Here is a 14,153-nt window from a genome sequence, read left to right as displayed (position 1 = left end):
GGTGGAAAGACAGCTCTCAGGCCATCCTCAAGAAGTCGGCAAATGCTTTAATGACTTCCATGACAAGTACTGGGGCTTCTGCAGCTTTATGATGTCATACAACCTTAAAGGAACAGGCGCGCTTGGAGAGGACCTGAGGGGAGAACCCGGGGCCTTCTTCCTCCTCCAGAGGGCAATGATGCTCTGGCTCTGGGCAGGTCCTGAGCCACAGCTCGCCAGAATTGTGGTAAAGGACTTTTTGTAGACCCATTCCCAGTGGAAATCCTCCCCTACGGGGTCAGCTGAACCAGCCCTCACACCCTTCCTACCCACGCAAAAAGACAGGGCACAGAGGGATAGGGAGAGGTCATTCAAGCCACAGAACTGAATTCAGAATTAGAAGCATCAAAGATCACTTCGTTCATTTTAAAGATGGGAAAATGAAACCTCAGAAAAGGGAAGTCCAAGGTCACATAGCTCATGAGTGCCAGAAACAAGATTTGAACCCAGGTCCCAACTCCCAACCCCAGGCTCTGCTCGGCTGTCAGGGAAGAATGAAAAATAGACCGCAGTCCCACTGGAGAAGATACGGCCGTGGGTCTTGAAAAGCAGCTGGGGAGCACCTGCTCCTGGCTGGCAGTTCCCTCCCCTCAGCTCCTCCCCTTGGGAAGGAGTCTCAGAAGCGGCTGAGAATACCCACAGCTCATCCCCAACCACAGGTTCCCTCTATGGTGCTTCCAACAAGAACTTTCTTAATTAACATCCCAGGTTTTCTGCTCCTCTGATTCCCAAGGGCCATGGAACCACATGCAGGGACAAAAGGCTTTGGTTGCTTTTCTCCCTCTCAAAAGAACTGCTCCAACAATCTCCTAGGATTTAATAGAATAAAATGATGCTTCAAGTCCTACAAAAAGAGGCTAAAGAACCAACCAACCCCCCCCTCAACGGTCCCAAGTTTGACCTAAATCTCCTATGCCACCAGTACCTAGGGCTAAAACGTCCGCTAACTGTAACTCTAGGAGCCTTGCTGTACTTGAAAGGAGCTTGGGGCTTCAGTGACCCCCAGATGAGGACAGCTTCATTCAGCAATCCCAAGGACTGACATCAAGTGGGGTATATAATGGAGAGACCCAGGCTCCTCTAACCCGCAGGGACACCAGTGTTATAAGCAAAGAGCAAACACCATCAATCGATGGGGAGACTCTTCCAATGCTCCTCTTAAATAGAGGACATTGGATGGACGGCATCCAGCCCTGGAACCCTGCAAAGCCCCCTCAGGAAGTCTGAAGCAATGTGAGGGAGCCTACTCTAGCCAATCCACACGGAGAAAGCAAAATGGATGACAAATGAGAGTGTGGACTAGGCAACCATCAAGTCCCATCCAACTACCAACCTACAGCTGAGCCTAGAAGTGAGTTGCAAATGAGATGGGTAATGTTTTCAGTGATGCTTCCAAAGACCAAGCCTTTTGCAACCAACATGTTCCCAGGGCCACTCCATTCCTACGAATCCTAGAACAATCTCATGGAAACCAAAACTGCAGACAAGCCAAAGGTGGTAGAAAGACGTCCCTGGAGGAGGCTGGAGCCCACCCTGCCTTCCTAGTACCTGCTCCTCCCTGGGCTGTTGGGACACTGCACCCTCATGGTCTTCCTCCCACTGCTGAGTGCTTGTCCTCCCCTGCCCTGCTTCTCCCTCCAACTTCCTCCCCAAGTGATCTCACACGTTTCTATGGCTTCAATTGTTACCTCGCTGCAGAGGATCCCCAAATTCACCACATCTACCTCGGTCAAATGTCAGGGAGGGCTCTCCCAGGACAGCCGCAGGGACCCCCTATCAGACAGGCTCAGCATGGGCTCCTCATTTCTTCAGAGCCTGCCCCCCCTTACTTTTGGATCTCGGCCGACTGCTTCCCCATCGGCTCTGCCTCTGGGGAGTCCCCTTTTGCTTTTCCTTCCCCTTCCCATGTCCCATCGTTCTGCCTCCTTGCTCCTCTCCCCCAGCAGTTACCCTAGACCAGGCCCTTGGCTCTTCTCACCTTAAAAAAAAAATTATATTGATGTCTTTTGTTTACATTAGTCATTTCTGAATATAATTGTGTCCCAACCCACTGAACCAGCCCTGTTAACAAAAAGATTTGAGCAAAACTAGCTGCCCCACAGACTGCATCTGACAATGACTGTGACCTTCTACCCCCACGGCCGCCCATCTCCTTCACCCACATGTTAAAGCTTCTTCTTGACCTTGCTGCCTTCGGTTCCCACTCTGCCCAATACTCTTTTACACCGTTGCTTATTTCAGTCCCCATTTCCCAAATATTAAGCACTGTCACCAAAACCTGGCTGTCAGAGCCTTGGATGGAGATCACCGTTTCCCCAGGAAACAAACCCTGGGTGGCTAGTCTGGGGGCACCTGCTGGTGTGAGAGACAAGGCCGAGGTCCGAGGAGAGATCGCAATGACAGCATGAACACCAGGACTCTTTCTGCATTGAGGGACTGAGGGAGCGGATTTGAGTCTCGAGGCAAGAACACGAGACCAAGCGAGAAAGATGAAATGTATTAGGGATAAAGACTCCAAGATTCCACCTTCCAGGTGCCAGATGGGTAAGGCATGGTCAAATAGCAGTGAGCTGAAGAAAGCCCAGAGGTCCTAGTGGACGGCAAGCTCCATATAGTAGCACTTAAGGTGACACGGCAGGCAGGAAAGCTGTAGGGGGCACCCATCCTGCCATCCTGTGCTTTGGTCAGAGCCTTGGGTTCAGATCTGTGTATCACAAGTTGGAAAGACAGTGTTAAACTCAGAGTATCCTGAGGCCTTGAGTTAGTGCCATCGGAGGACTGGCAGAGGATAGAAATGGGGAGAGCTAGCCTGGAGACGGCTCCTAGGGATGTGCTATCTTCAAGTATTTGGAAGTCTGCCATGTTCTTCCTGGTGCCAGGGGGCAGCACCAGGCTGAGCAACAAAGGGAGGTCGTGGAGGGAAGTTGGAGATTAACAAGGAGTGGACGTGCCCTTGGATGGGGCATCTCCTTCAGATGCAGGCTCCAGCCCAGGACAGCCTGATTGATCACAGGGAAGGGTCTATTGAGTGGAGCAGAGCAGAGCCCAGTGTGGGCCGCGCCAGAACCAACCAGACCAGGAGCCGGGCAGAACAGACGTAGTGCCTGGAATCAGTGAACTGCGCCAGTTACCCGCCTACTCAACCCATAAACACCAAAGACAACAGAGAAGGTTAGTGGGAAAAGCTTCTGGGACAGAGTGAAAGGAGTTCGGGGTTTGGCCACCACCCAAGGCGGGGTGGAGGTGGTGCAGCTCTGAGGCTGCTTCCAGAGCTACAGCTGCAGTTGCTTCCAGCCCCAGGCCCACCTGGTGGGTGGAATTAAGTGGTAGATTAGAGTGAGAGTGCAAAGACTGCTTTGCCCTGCCTGGATCTAGGCCACAATCCTGGTTGGCAGTTCTTCGGGGAGAAGGAGAGCTGGCCTGGCAGAGCTTGCCATGTGGAAGTAGCTCTGAAAACAGCAGCACAAGGCCCCTCAAGCTTGGGACAAAATACTCTCTACTCTACAAGCAGTCATACCCCAACAAAAAGCTCAAGTGTTAAGTAGTTGGCTGGGAACATGAACAGGTAGCGAAAACAGACTCAGATTCAGACTCAGGAATCTTTGTTTGGTGACAAAGACGACCAAAACATACAGCCAGAAGAAGTCAACAAAGTCAAAGGGCCTACATCGAAAGCCTCCAAGAAAAATATGAATTGGTCTCAGACCATGGAAGAGCTCAAAAAGCATTTGGAAAAGCAAATAAGAGAAGTGGAGGAAAAAAAATGGGAAGAGAAATGAGAGTGATGCAAGAAAACCATGAAAAACAAGTCAATGACTGGCTAAAGGAGACCCAAAAAATACTGAAGAAAATAACACCTTAAAAAATAGACTAACTCAAATGGCAAAAGAGCTCCAAAAAGCCAATGAGGAGAAGAATGCCTTGAAAGGCAGAATTAGCCAAATGGAGAAGGAGGTCCAAAAGACCACTGAAGAAAATACTACCTTAAAAATTAGATTGGAGCAAGTGGAAGCTAGTGACTATGAGACATCAAGATATTATAAAACAGAACCAAAGGAATGAAAAAATGGAAGATAATGTGAAATATCTCCTTGCAAAAACCACTGACCTGGAGAATAGATCCAGGAGAGATAATTTAAAAATTATTGGACTACCTGAAAGCCACGATCAAAAAAACAGCCTAGATATCATCTTTCAAGAAATTATCAAGGAGAATTGCCCTGATATTCTAGAACCAGAGGGTAAAATAGAAATTGAAAGAATCCACCAATCGTCTCCTCAAAAAGATCCCTCCCCCAAAAAATACTCCTTGGAATATTGTCTCCAAATTCCAGAGCTCCCAGATCAAGGAGAAAATACTGCAAGCAGCCAGAAACAATTTGAATATTGTGGAAACACAATCAGGATAACACAAGACCTAGCAGCTTCTACGTTAAGGGACTGAAGGGCTTGGAATATGATGTTCTGGAGGTCAATGGAGTTAGGATTAAAACCAAGAAACACCTACCCAGCAAAACTGAGTATCATGCTCCAAGGCAAAATATGGACTTTCAATAAAATAGAGAACTTTCAAGCTTTCTCAGTGAAAAGACCAGAGCTGAATAGAAAATTTGACTTTCAAACACAAGAATCAAGAGAAGCATGAAAAGGTAAACAAGAAAGAGAAATCATAAGGGACTTACTAAAGTTGAACTGTTTTGTTTACATTCCTACCTGGAAAGATGATGTGTGTAATTCACGAGACTTCAGCATTAGGGTAACTGAAGGGAATATACATATATATAGAGAGACAGAGGGCACAGGGTGAGTTGAATATGAACGGACGATATCTAAAAAAAAAATCAAATTAAGGGATGAGAGAGGAATATATTGAGAGGGAGAAAGGGACAGAATGGGGTAAATTTATCTCACATAATAGTGTCAAGAAAAAGCAGTTCATTGGAAGGGAAGAGGGGGCAGGTGAGGGGGGAACAAATGAATCTTGTTCTCATCGGATTTGACTTGAGGACACACCATACACACTCAATTGGATACCTTAGCCCACAGGAGAGGAGGAAGGGGATAAAAAAGTGGGGATGACAGAAGGGAAGGCAGATAGGGGGAGGAATCAAAAGCAAACTTTTGAAAAGGGACAGGGGTCAAGGAACAAAACTGAATAAAGGGGGACAGGATAGGAGGGAGCAAAATAGTCTTTCACAACGTATCGTGAAAAGATTTTACATAATGATACATGTGTAGCCTATGCTGAATGGCTTGCCTTCTTAGGGAGGGTGGGTGGGGAGGGAAGAGGGGAGAGAACTTGGAACTCAAAGTTTTAAAAGCAGATGTTCAAAAAAAGTTGGTTCTGCATGCAACTGGGAAATAAGATATACAGGCATTGGGGCATAGAAATCTATCTTGCCCTGCAAGAAAGTAAGGGAAAAGGGGATGGGGGGGAGTAGAGTAACAAGAAGGGAGGGCTGACTGGGGAACCGAGCAATCAGAATATATGCCATCTTGGAGTGGGGGGAGAGGGTAGAAATGGGGAGAAAATTTGTAATTCAAAATCTTGTGGAAATCAATGCTGAAAACTAAATATAGTAAATAAATAATAAAGTAAAACAAAAGGGGGGGTGGAGAGTAATAGGAGGGCAGATTGGAAGAGGTAATCACAAAATGCATGCTATTCTGGGGTGGAGGGAGGGGAGACAGGGGAGAGAATTTGGAATTCAGAATCTTGTGGAAGTGAATGTTAAAAACTGAAAATAAAGAAATTTATATTAAAAAAAAAGGAAAAAAAACTGAGAAAGGTTCACCGCAGAAGCCAAATGATGGTACTCAACTAAGTTCAATCCCATTGTCAATGCAAAAATATGGGTAAATAAAATGGATCAACACAACCAAAAAGACTTGTCATGATCAAAGATTAGCAGATCAATTTTTTAAAGAAATGTAGAAGTCATGTTTATATCAAAAGATGGAAAAAGCCTTTGCACAAAAGGCCCATGTGATGTTATAAGGACACTTTTCCTTGTTATTAAAAACAAGAGTGAGGACTAACCACTCAGAAGCGGCCCCCCCACTGGGGTTGGGGGTGAGCTAGGGCAGGTCGCTCTCCCCACTATAAGTGGATGAGGTCACGGTGATAGAGAATTCAGAGAAGCAGCAAAGACAACAACCATGTTCAATAATCCAATTTTTATTTAGAATACCCAAGAGACTCTACAACAAAGCAGCCAAATAATCATTTCAGGAGAATAGCAGAACCCAAGATAAAGCCCCGCTGGTGTTAATAGCCTGAACAAAACCCACGAGTGACAGAAAGGGAAAGGTCATCTGCTTCAAAATTCATTGGGTACTCGGGCATTAATTTATCTCTAGACCTGTAAATCCTATCAGTAATTGGAGGAATGTCTGTGTGAACAAATACATTGTATAACAGCTAGCTGCCATACACAGGAATTTGGAGACAATGAAACATTAATGTAAACAGCAAAGACTCCTTTAAGAATTATACAAAAGGAGAATAAAATATATGTGGGTGAACAATTTGGGGAGCAGTTTTGCCCAGTGGCTTTCAATCATACCCTCAGCCAGTTGGCATCGTTCATTCCAACTAGTCTGAATGGGCTGAACGTGATTCTGACAAGCTTATTCAGGACTAGAACCAAACCATCACAGAGGCTGGGGTTGGGCAACTCCAGGAAAATGGGAGATTAAGTAGTTCATTATTCCCCTTTTATAAAGGTAAAAATTCTGCAAGACTGCCCCACCCCCATTTTACCCCGATCAATTCTGAATCAATCAATCATCAAATATTTACAAAGCACTTAGGATCCCTTGCCAGGAGCCAGAACCCAGTATCTGCCCTCAAGGAGCTCACATTCTATCCCGTGATTGAAAAGTTGTAAAAATACAGGACCCAAATCAGAAGCTAAAGGAATGTTTACTCTATCACCGTCATGGAGAGGTAGGAAATGCTAGCAACACTCAACAAATATTCAATTGGAAGAGTCCAGATAGAGGGATTTCATCCTATACAAACACATTCTGCACAACAAAAAACCCCTAATAGATCCAAAATAAAAAGAGAACTATCAGGTTAAGGTGGGAAAATCTTTGCTCTACGTTCTCTCATGAAAATCCAAACTGTAAGGAGTTAACACAACTTTCTGAGCGTACAATTCACTCTCCAAGAGATGTCATCAAAAAATTTTAAGAGGCAACAGTTTTCTAAAGAAAATACTAACCCCCCCTGAAAAGCTGTGTTTCCTCAATTTACCTTTATCTGACTGAAAAACACTTTAGATGGACCATCTCGCATCCACTAAGTTGTCAGATATCCCAAACAATGCTGTGCAGCCTCGGTCCTTGCAGAAACCAGGGGGTGACCTCCGACCTAGGCCGTCCACAGTCTTTAGTTTTTCCCACCCTCTGGAGATAGGGCTGCTAACTCTATCTTTGCATAGGAAGGCTTCTAAGTCAGGCTGCCATCATTACTTCACTACTACTGTATGGGGCCTGGGGGAAAAACTGAAGCTGTCCCTTCACTGCCAATGCAGGTCAGACCAGTGAGAAGAAGTGATCTGCCCGAGGCCACACAGCCAGAAGGGCCCTGGGCTGGGATTCTAGTCACTGCTAGTCTGCTTCGGGACGCTGGCAGTGGGCACACACTGGCTGGAGATTTCCAAGAAGCCGTGCTGAGAAGACAATGAGGCCTAAGCAGTGGGAATGAGCCACAGCAGCATCAGTACCGAGAAAACCCCCAGCGGAAAAAAAGGAGGTTCAGATAGGCCACAACCACAAGGAGGCTGGTTTAACTACTCTTGTTCAGATGAATTGGGACATCTAACACTTTTTAAATTGGAAATGGCTCTTGTGTGGCCATCTTTTCGTCCTGCTTCACGTATCTGGGGGTATGTTCACTGATAAGTGACAAAGAGAACAGTAACATACTTGTACATGAGCCTGGAGGTGGGCAGAAGCAGCCTTGGGGGCACAGAAGGGGACAGGGGAAGGGTGCATTTGGAATCAGAGAATGTGGATTCGAATTGTGGCTCTGTGGAACCCTCCGTGGGTGTCTCCAAGAGGAAATGGGCCTCTAAATTCCCTTTGGGCTCTCATTCTTTAAGAACCTATGAAGCCACAGATCAGGAGGAAGAATACATTTTGCTAAGACAGCCTCAGTAAAAGAAGTCTCCAGTCCAGAAAAGAACCACCCAAGACCAGAAAAACTCTGGAGACCACCCCCACTGCCCCGCCATGGCAGGAGGAAGGCTTTGCTCAGAGACGGAAAAACCCCTGCCCCAGCTGAGAACGCCATTCTTGATGGAGAACAACACGTGCCCTGACTGCTGGCAGCCAAAGCCAGGAGGGGCAGGATTGCCGTACCCAGGGTGGCAGCAGGCCCCAGGACCCCCAGCTGCCAGGAACGGCAGGAGCTCTAGGGAAGACACAGCTCGGTGGCCTCAAGAGCCTGTGCGAAAAAGCTGAAGAGCTAGCTGTGGCTGAAGCCCCACCACCTGCGCAGAGTGGGGCAGAAACTGCCAGAAGAAGAGCCTCGAGAATTAGGCCTGGGCAAAGCCCTCAGCAGCTCTGCCAGCCCGCCTGCCCAGCAAGAGCAGCGCTTCTGCTCCTGGCACCAGGCAGCAGTGTAAGAAGTCAGGGGAGCAGTGCTGTCCATGGGGAGCTCAAAAGGAGCAGCCTGGGGCTCTTGCCAGGGAAAAGTACCCTCTGCTTCCCATTAGAGAGAACCCGGGAGGGGGATATCATACTAGGTCCATGAGGAGCAAAAATCAGATATTCAAGAATCAGCAGGTTCTAAAATACAGATAATAAAAGGAGACCCTGAATCTGAAACAAGAACACGGGCGACCATCGGAAAGTTCCAACTCTAGACCCATAACCCTACCGACGCTAGGGCAGGGAAGGCGGGCATGCCAAGCAGCGCCCGCCGTGCCAGGGAAACAACGAGGGCCCACAGACAATGCTGGCCAGTCAGCCTCTGAGAATCAACATGTATTAGAGGCTGACTGACGAAGCGGCCAGGAAGGGGCAAAAGAAACTGAGATCGACCTCACAGTCCAGGAAAACAAGATGATTTCCACTGCAAAGCTCATGTCTCCATGGACACATGAAAAAAATCTCACTTGTATATAAGAAGCAGCTCAGCCTTCTGGGAGACCCTGAAAGAAAGGTTCACAGCACCACACACTGGACCCAACCAGGAAGCCCAGGAGCAGCCATGGGGGTCTTGCCCCAGAGAGGGGAGGGGGCTCTGTTCAAGCAAAACAGCAGCCTCGGCGTTCAATGCTACGTCAAGGGGATCTGTTGACAGAAAGATCGATCAACAGATCCAGCTCGACTCTAAGGAAGAGGGGAGGGGTGCTCATTCACTTCCCTGGTAAATAAATAATAAAACCTTCTTTTGACTTGTGAACTGAGGCTATCATCATTTTCTCCATGGGGTGTACAAGCAGGCACCCTCGGTGCCGTGAGAGCCCAACAACAGAAGAATTTCAGGATGGCAAAAGTGAAGGGCAGGGACAGTGAGGCAGGGGCCTGCATTCACACTGGGGTGGCCAAGGCTCTGCTGAGAGCAAAGAGGGCACGGACACATGAGTACTGCAGAGTCCAGACCTATCAGGTCAAGCATTCTAAAATACAAAACGTAACATGGAGACATTAATAAGGTGAAAGTTAATGAAAATTGCAAGCCTACATTATGTCATTAAATATGAAAAAAGGTTTCAAGTCAAGTCACCCAACGCCTCTCGTTCAGTCTATTTTAGGAGGAAGTTTGGGGGTGTCCTGGGAACTCAGGTCAGAGGAAGTCCAGGAAAATGTGACAGTACTACATAAGTCCAAGAGTTCCTGTCTGGGATGGGAGACTGTGGCAACAACATACAGCCTCCCCAGCCATTCATCCCTTAATGATTTCTGTGAACCTGCCCAGCTCCTGAAGGGAGATTTTTTTGTGGAGAGATGGAAGGAAAACAGGGCAGTCTTTCAGCTCCTAAACCCAGGGCAGTGAGGGTTGGCATTTGGCAAGGATTGGAGTGCCAAAGACATGCTCAGGGTGGTGACGAAGACACTCTGTATCCTTGTAGGGGAGAGACAATGGGCAGACAGAAGCATCCTACCAAAAAGAACATGAGAGACTCAAAGAATGAGGGATTTTGGGATAACCTGATCCTTCCTTGGCTCCATTCTCTACCTTCTTACAGAAGGACCTCTCTGAAAAGACAAAGGGCCTCAGGCTGACTAGAAGACATCTGAGCTGTGGCCCGTGGGAGATTCAAACCAAAAGCAATGTGGAAGGTGATTCAGACTGAAGCCTTGCCCTGACAACAGAATGCACCTAAACAAGCATCTCCTCCAGTTCCCCGGCCATGGCTGAGGTGCCCGCATCCCACCATGCTTTTCTCCAAGGTCTGTGCTTGTGACTCTGCCCTGGCCTTGGCTTGCTGTGCTGAGGGCTCACAGCATCACTTTGCCAGCAAGGCGGCTGTGGGGATACAGGTGGGAAAATCGGCCCAAAGTCCAGATGGGAAAAACATTCCTATAAGACGTGTAGCTGATAGCACAAGACTTGTTGAAGACCCCAGCGATGTTTTCCTAAAGACAGACATGGAAAGAAATAGAACAGGAATGTTCCAAAGGTCAAATGATCTAGATGCCAAGGCCTCCCTTCCACTGGCCCCACACCCAGCCTCAGCTGGGCCTGCTCTACCTGAGGCCAGTCTCCATTTGGCTGCTGCTTTCCAAGCACACACTTTACTCCTCTCTCAATGGCCTCAGTATTGGGACACCTACCAAAAAAGAAAAAAAAAACAAGAAAGGAAAAGTCAGTTGTTTTGGAGAAAGGATTGTTGATCTCAGAGTCTCCCTCATACCAGCAAAACTGACAGTAAACCGAAACAGACCCAAAGGAAGACAGGAAGACAGACCCACTCTAGTACTTTAGATAGAGATGTGATCTAGCCCAAGTCTGAAAATAATATGGTACCCAACAGCAGAGAAGTTCAGTGGTGCCTCCTTTTAGCCCCAGCAACCTCAGGACTGGGCACATACCCCCAAGAGGAAAGGTCCAATGTGTATCCCCCAAGCATTCCCAGGAGCACTGGACCACTGGACAGAAGGACCAAAGAACAGGACGATAAGGAATTCAGAGGAACAGGGGGGAGCCCAGCACAGTCATAAACTCAATCTATCTAGTGATGTTTGCCAAGGGCTAGGGACACAAAGGACAATCACAACTAGCCCTTGCCCTCAAGAAACTGCCATTCTAAAGGGAGAGAGAACAGTCTATGAACAGGTCTCGACAAGAGGCACACGAAGGAGACACAAGCAGCTGAAGACAGGGCTTCTAAATGGTTTTCGTATCCCAGAAGGTTATTAGCAACATTCATCATTAAAGGAAATGCTAACTTTCGATGAGATGAGAGTAAAGATAAAGGTCTACTTTTACGCTACTGAAGTTCACAGACCCCCTGAAATTTATCCAGACCCCGAACTCCAGCCCTGAGCTAGAAGGGCTAGGAAAAATCTGGTCCAGAAGGCAGCAGCCTGCTGTTGGGAGGATTCATGGGCAAGTGAGACCACTGGTCTGAGTCCGTGAGGAGGGCCTAAGATCTAGGGTCGTACAGCCAGTAAGATTTCTGTCACCTCTGCCTTCTGGGGAGATCTGTGCCTTTGACCCCCCAGTCAATAAGCATTTCTTAGGTGCTCATCAACATGTCTGCAGTAGGCGCTGCCCCGCCCTTCCTACCTGGCCGCCATGAGCCCCAGCAGGGCCCAGCAGGTGTTGAAGAGCTGGGACGTGGAACTCTGCACGTATCGCCGCTGCTCACACGACTCAAAATTCTCTCCCCAGCCTCCATCTTCCATTTGCTTGGAAAGCAGAAATTCACAGGCCTTCTTCACCTCTGGACATGCATCCCTAAGAGAAGCCCATTGAAACCCAGCAAAAATGCCACGGTCACAGGTCACAGAAAGGGTTCAGTCTGCATTCAAAACCCACCATTTCCGGGATCCCAGGAGGCATTGCCACACCCTCACTTCTCACAAAAGTTTGTAAATCTGGCTTTCCGGAATGTGCACCCTTACTCATTTATAAAGTCTCCACGCCTACTACTACTGTATTAATCGGCATGTAAGTTACAAAACTTTGAAGGCTAAGGTAAAGGTAATACTTATCAAGCAGGGGCCAGAGCTGTGATTTAGGGAGGTCACAGGGTGGCAAGTGGAGGACTGGCCTCGGACTAGCTAGGGTCAAAGCTGTATGAGCAATGACGAGACCAAAGCTCACCTGGGTTATCAGGAGAATAACAGACAAATCCACAAGGGGTAAGGCTAACGAAATGAAGGCCACGCACTGGAGACTGCCCATGCATGCCTGCCACTCTGGGCAGCTCCCTCGGGCCCACCCAAAGGTCAGAAAGGTGACACTGCAATGTCCACATAGCCTACGTGTCCTGTAACAACTGCCACATAAACAGTCAGGAAGGCAAATTCAAACAAGTCCAAGGTCCCTCCGGCTGGCTGAGGGAAATCCAAGGGACAAAGCTCCATGGCTGTGGACGGAGGTCTAGGGGAGTCACCTGGGCACAGTGATACCCTCTAACCCAATCTCTCCCTAATCACATGCCCAGCAGCAGCATCCGTCACCTGGCAATAACCTCAGCATCCACCTGTCTGTCAGTGACTGGCTGACTACTGGAAAGAAGAGGCAGGGGCACTAAAAGGTCGGGGTCCCTGGTTGAAACAGGTCGCAGCATCCCTTTTTTCCAACCAATCAATGGACCAGGGTGGGTTTGGTTGGGGGATCAAAAGCAGGGATTTCACAGGTGTAGGAAATTCCAGTATGGAAAAACACTCCCACTGAAGCCAATCTGAAACTGCCCACCACGTGGTGTCTTCCCAAGCTACCAGAGCCCTGTGAAGGGCAGTGATCGGCCCAAATGTGGATCTCTGTCCTGCCAAAACCAGCTCTCGATCCTCTCTGCTGTCGACCTTGCTTGTTTAAAGTGAACCCGGTATTTTACAATAAAATGCTCCTTTGCTTTCAGGGGAAAAGCAGCCCTCTAGAAGGCCAGCTTGCCACAAGACCCCAACCCTACAGTGGCTTCCAATAGCCATGCCTGCACTTTGAGATCACTGGGAGAGGGAGGCGCCACTCACCCATTATCATCATAAGTCTGTCCCATGCACGCAAAGGCTTCCAATCCAAACCAGGCTCCATAGGTGAAGCACACTCCCCAGGACCTGGTGGAAAAGAAGGGATGAGAATCCCATCCGGCTTCAACATGCAGTAAGTTTGGCTGTCCCAACAAGCTCCACAAACCAGAGCACCCCAAAATGCTCCCAACAGCCTTCGGGTCCCAAAGAGCTGCACAGCTCAGCCCCCAGCCACACCACCAGGCTGGGAGAAGAGACTCTGCCAGGGCTGAAAGACTCCAGAAGCAGCCACAGGAGCCTCCAGTCAGGCTCTCTAAAAGCCATCTGTCCAGACACAGGACAAGGAAAGAAGGGCAGGCGGGGCAAGCCCAGATAGACATAAAACCACTGACTTACCCTTCCCATGACCCATCGACCCTCTGCACTTGCTGGCAGTAGCGCAGCCCCTCTGTGAGAGTTTGCCTAGGCCAAAGGATAGAGAACCAACTGTCAGCCCCAGGCCCACAGACCCACTTCCTCTCCAAGTTCTAGCAACTGTACCAAGGGGCTACAAGAGCCTACAGCCCTGACATCACTGCTTCTCCATCAGACTTGGGGCTACTGCCCCACTGTGCCCAGGGAGGGAACAGGGAATTCCATAAGCTCACTAGACAGAAAAAAGTAATGTGGGGATAAAGATGAGAGCCCTGCATCTCACACCATCAGCATGAACCCAACTCCTGCACACAAGTCAAACCAAGGGAGGACAGGCCCGTGTCTTCGTCAGCTCATGACAGTTTTGTACAGCTTTGTTACCACTGGACTAGGTTCTGAAATGGACCAATCTCTGTCCTCATTTAGAAAGGGACACCAAAGTGAGTGCTACCATACCAAACTAACAAGCAGACGAATAACTGGGTAGAGGGAGAAGAATTAACAGCCAAATACACCTAGAGAAATAAAAGATCCAGAATCTC

At 48.3% G+C, this 14,153-nt stretch overlaps 1 protein-coding gene across 1 annotated transcript in view; it reads right to left on the bottom strand.

Moving 5' to 3' along the window:
• Positions 1–6,199: 6,199 nt before the first annotated feature.
• LSS (lanosterol synthase) overlaps positions 6,200–14,153 on the bottom strand; it is a 34,552-nt gene continuing 26,598 nt past the window's right edge. Inside the window, exons 18-22 of the mRNA XM_036766361.1 lie at positions 13,594–13,659; positions 13,201–13,284; positions 11,789–11,959; positions 10,751–10,829; positions 6,200–10,635 (exon numbers count right to left, since the gene is read on the bottom strand). Coding sequence (XP_036622256.1) covers positions 10,498–10,635; positions 10,751–10,829; positions 11,789–11,959; positions 13,201–13,284; positions 13,594–13,659 — 538 coding nt within the window. The 3' untranslated portion in view covers positions 6,200–10,497. The remainder of the gene's footprint in view (positions 10,636–10,750; positions 10,830–11,788; positions 11,960–13,200; positions 13,285–13,593; positions 13,660–14,153) is intronic.

Source organism: Trichosurus vulpecula, chromosome 7 (assembly GCF_011100635.1).
Source record: "Trichosurus vulpecula isolate mTriVul1 chromosome 7, mTriVul1.pri, whole genome shotgun sequence".
Classification (NCBI taxonomy): domain Eukaryota; kingdom Metazoa; phylum Chordata; class Mammalia; order Diprotodontia; family Phalangeridae; genus Trichosurus; species Trichosurus vulpecula.
The sequence above is the reverse complement of the archived record's forward strand: the minus strand, read 5'-3'. Positions and strand labels throughout refer to the sequence as shown.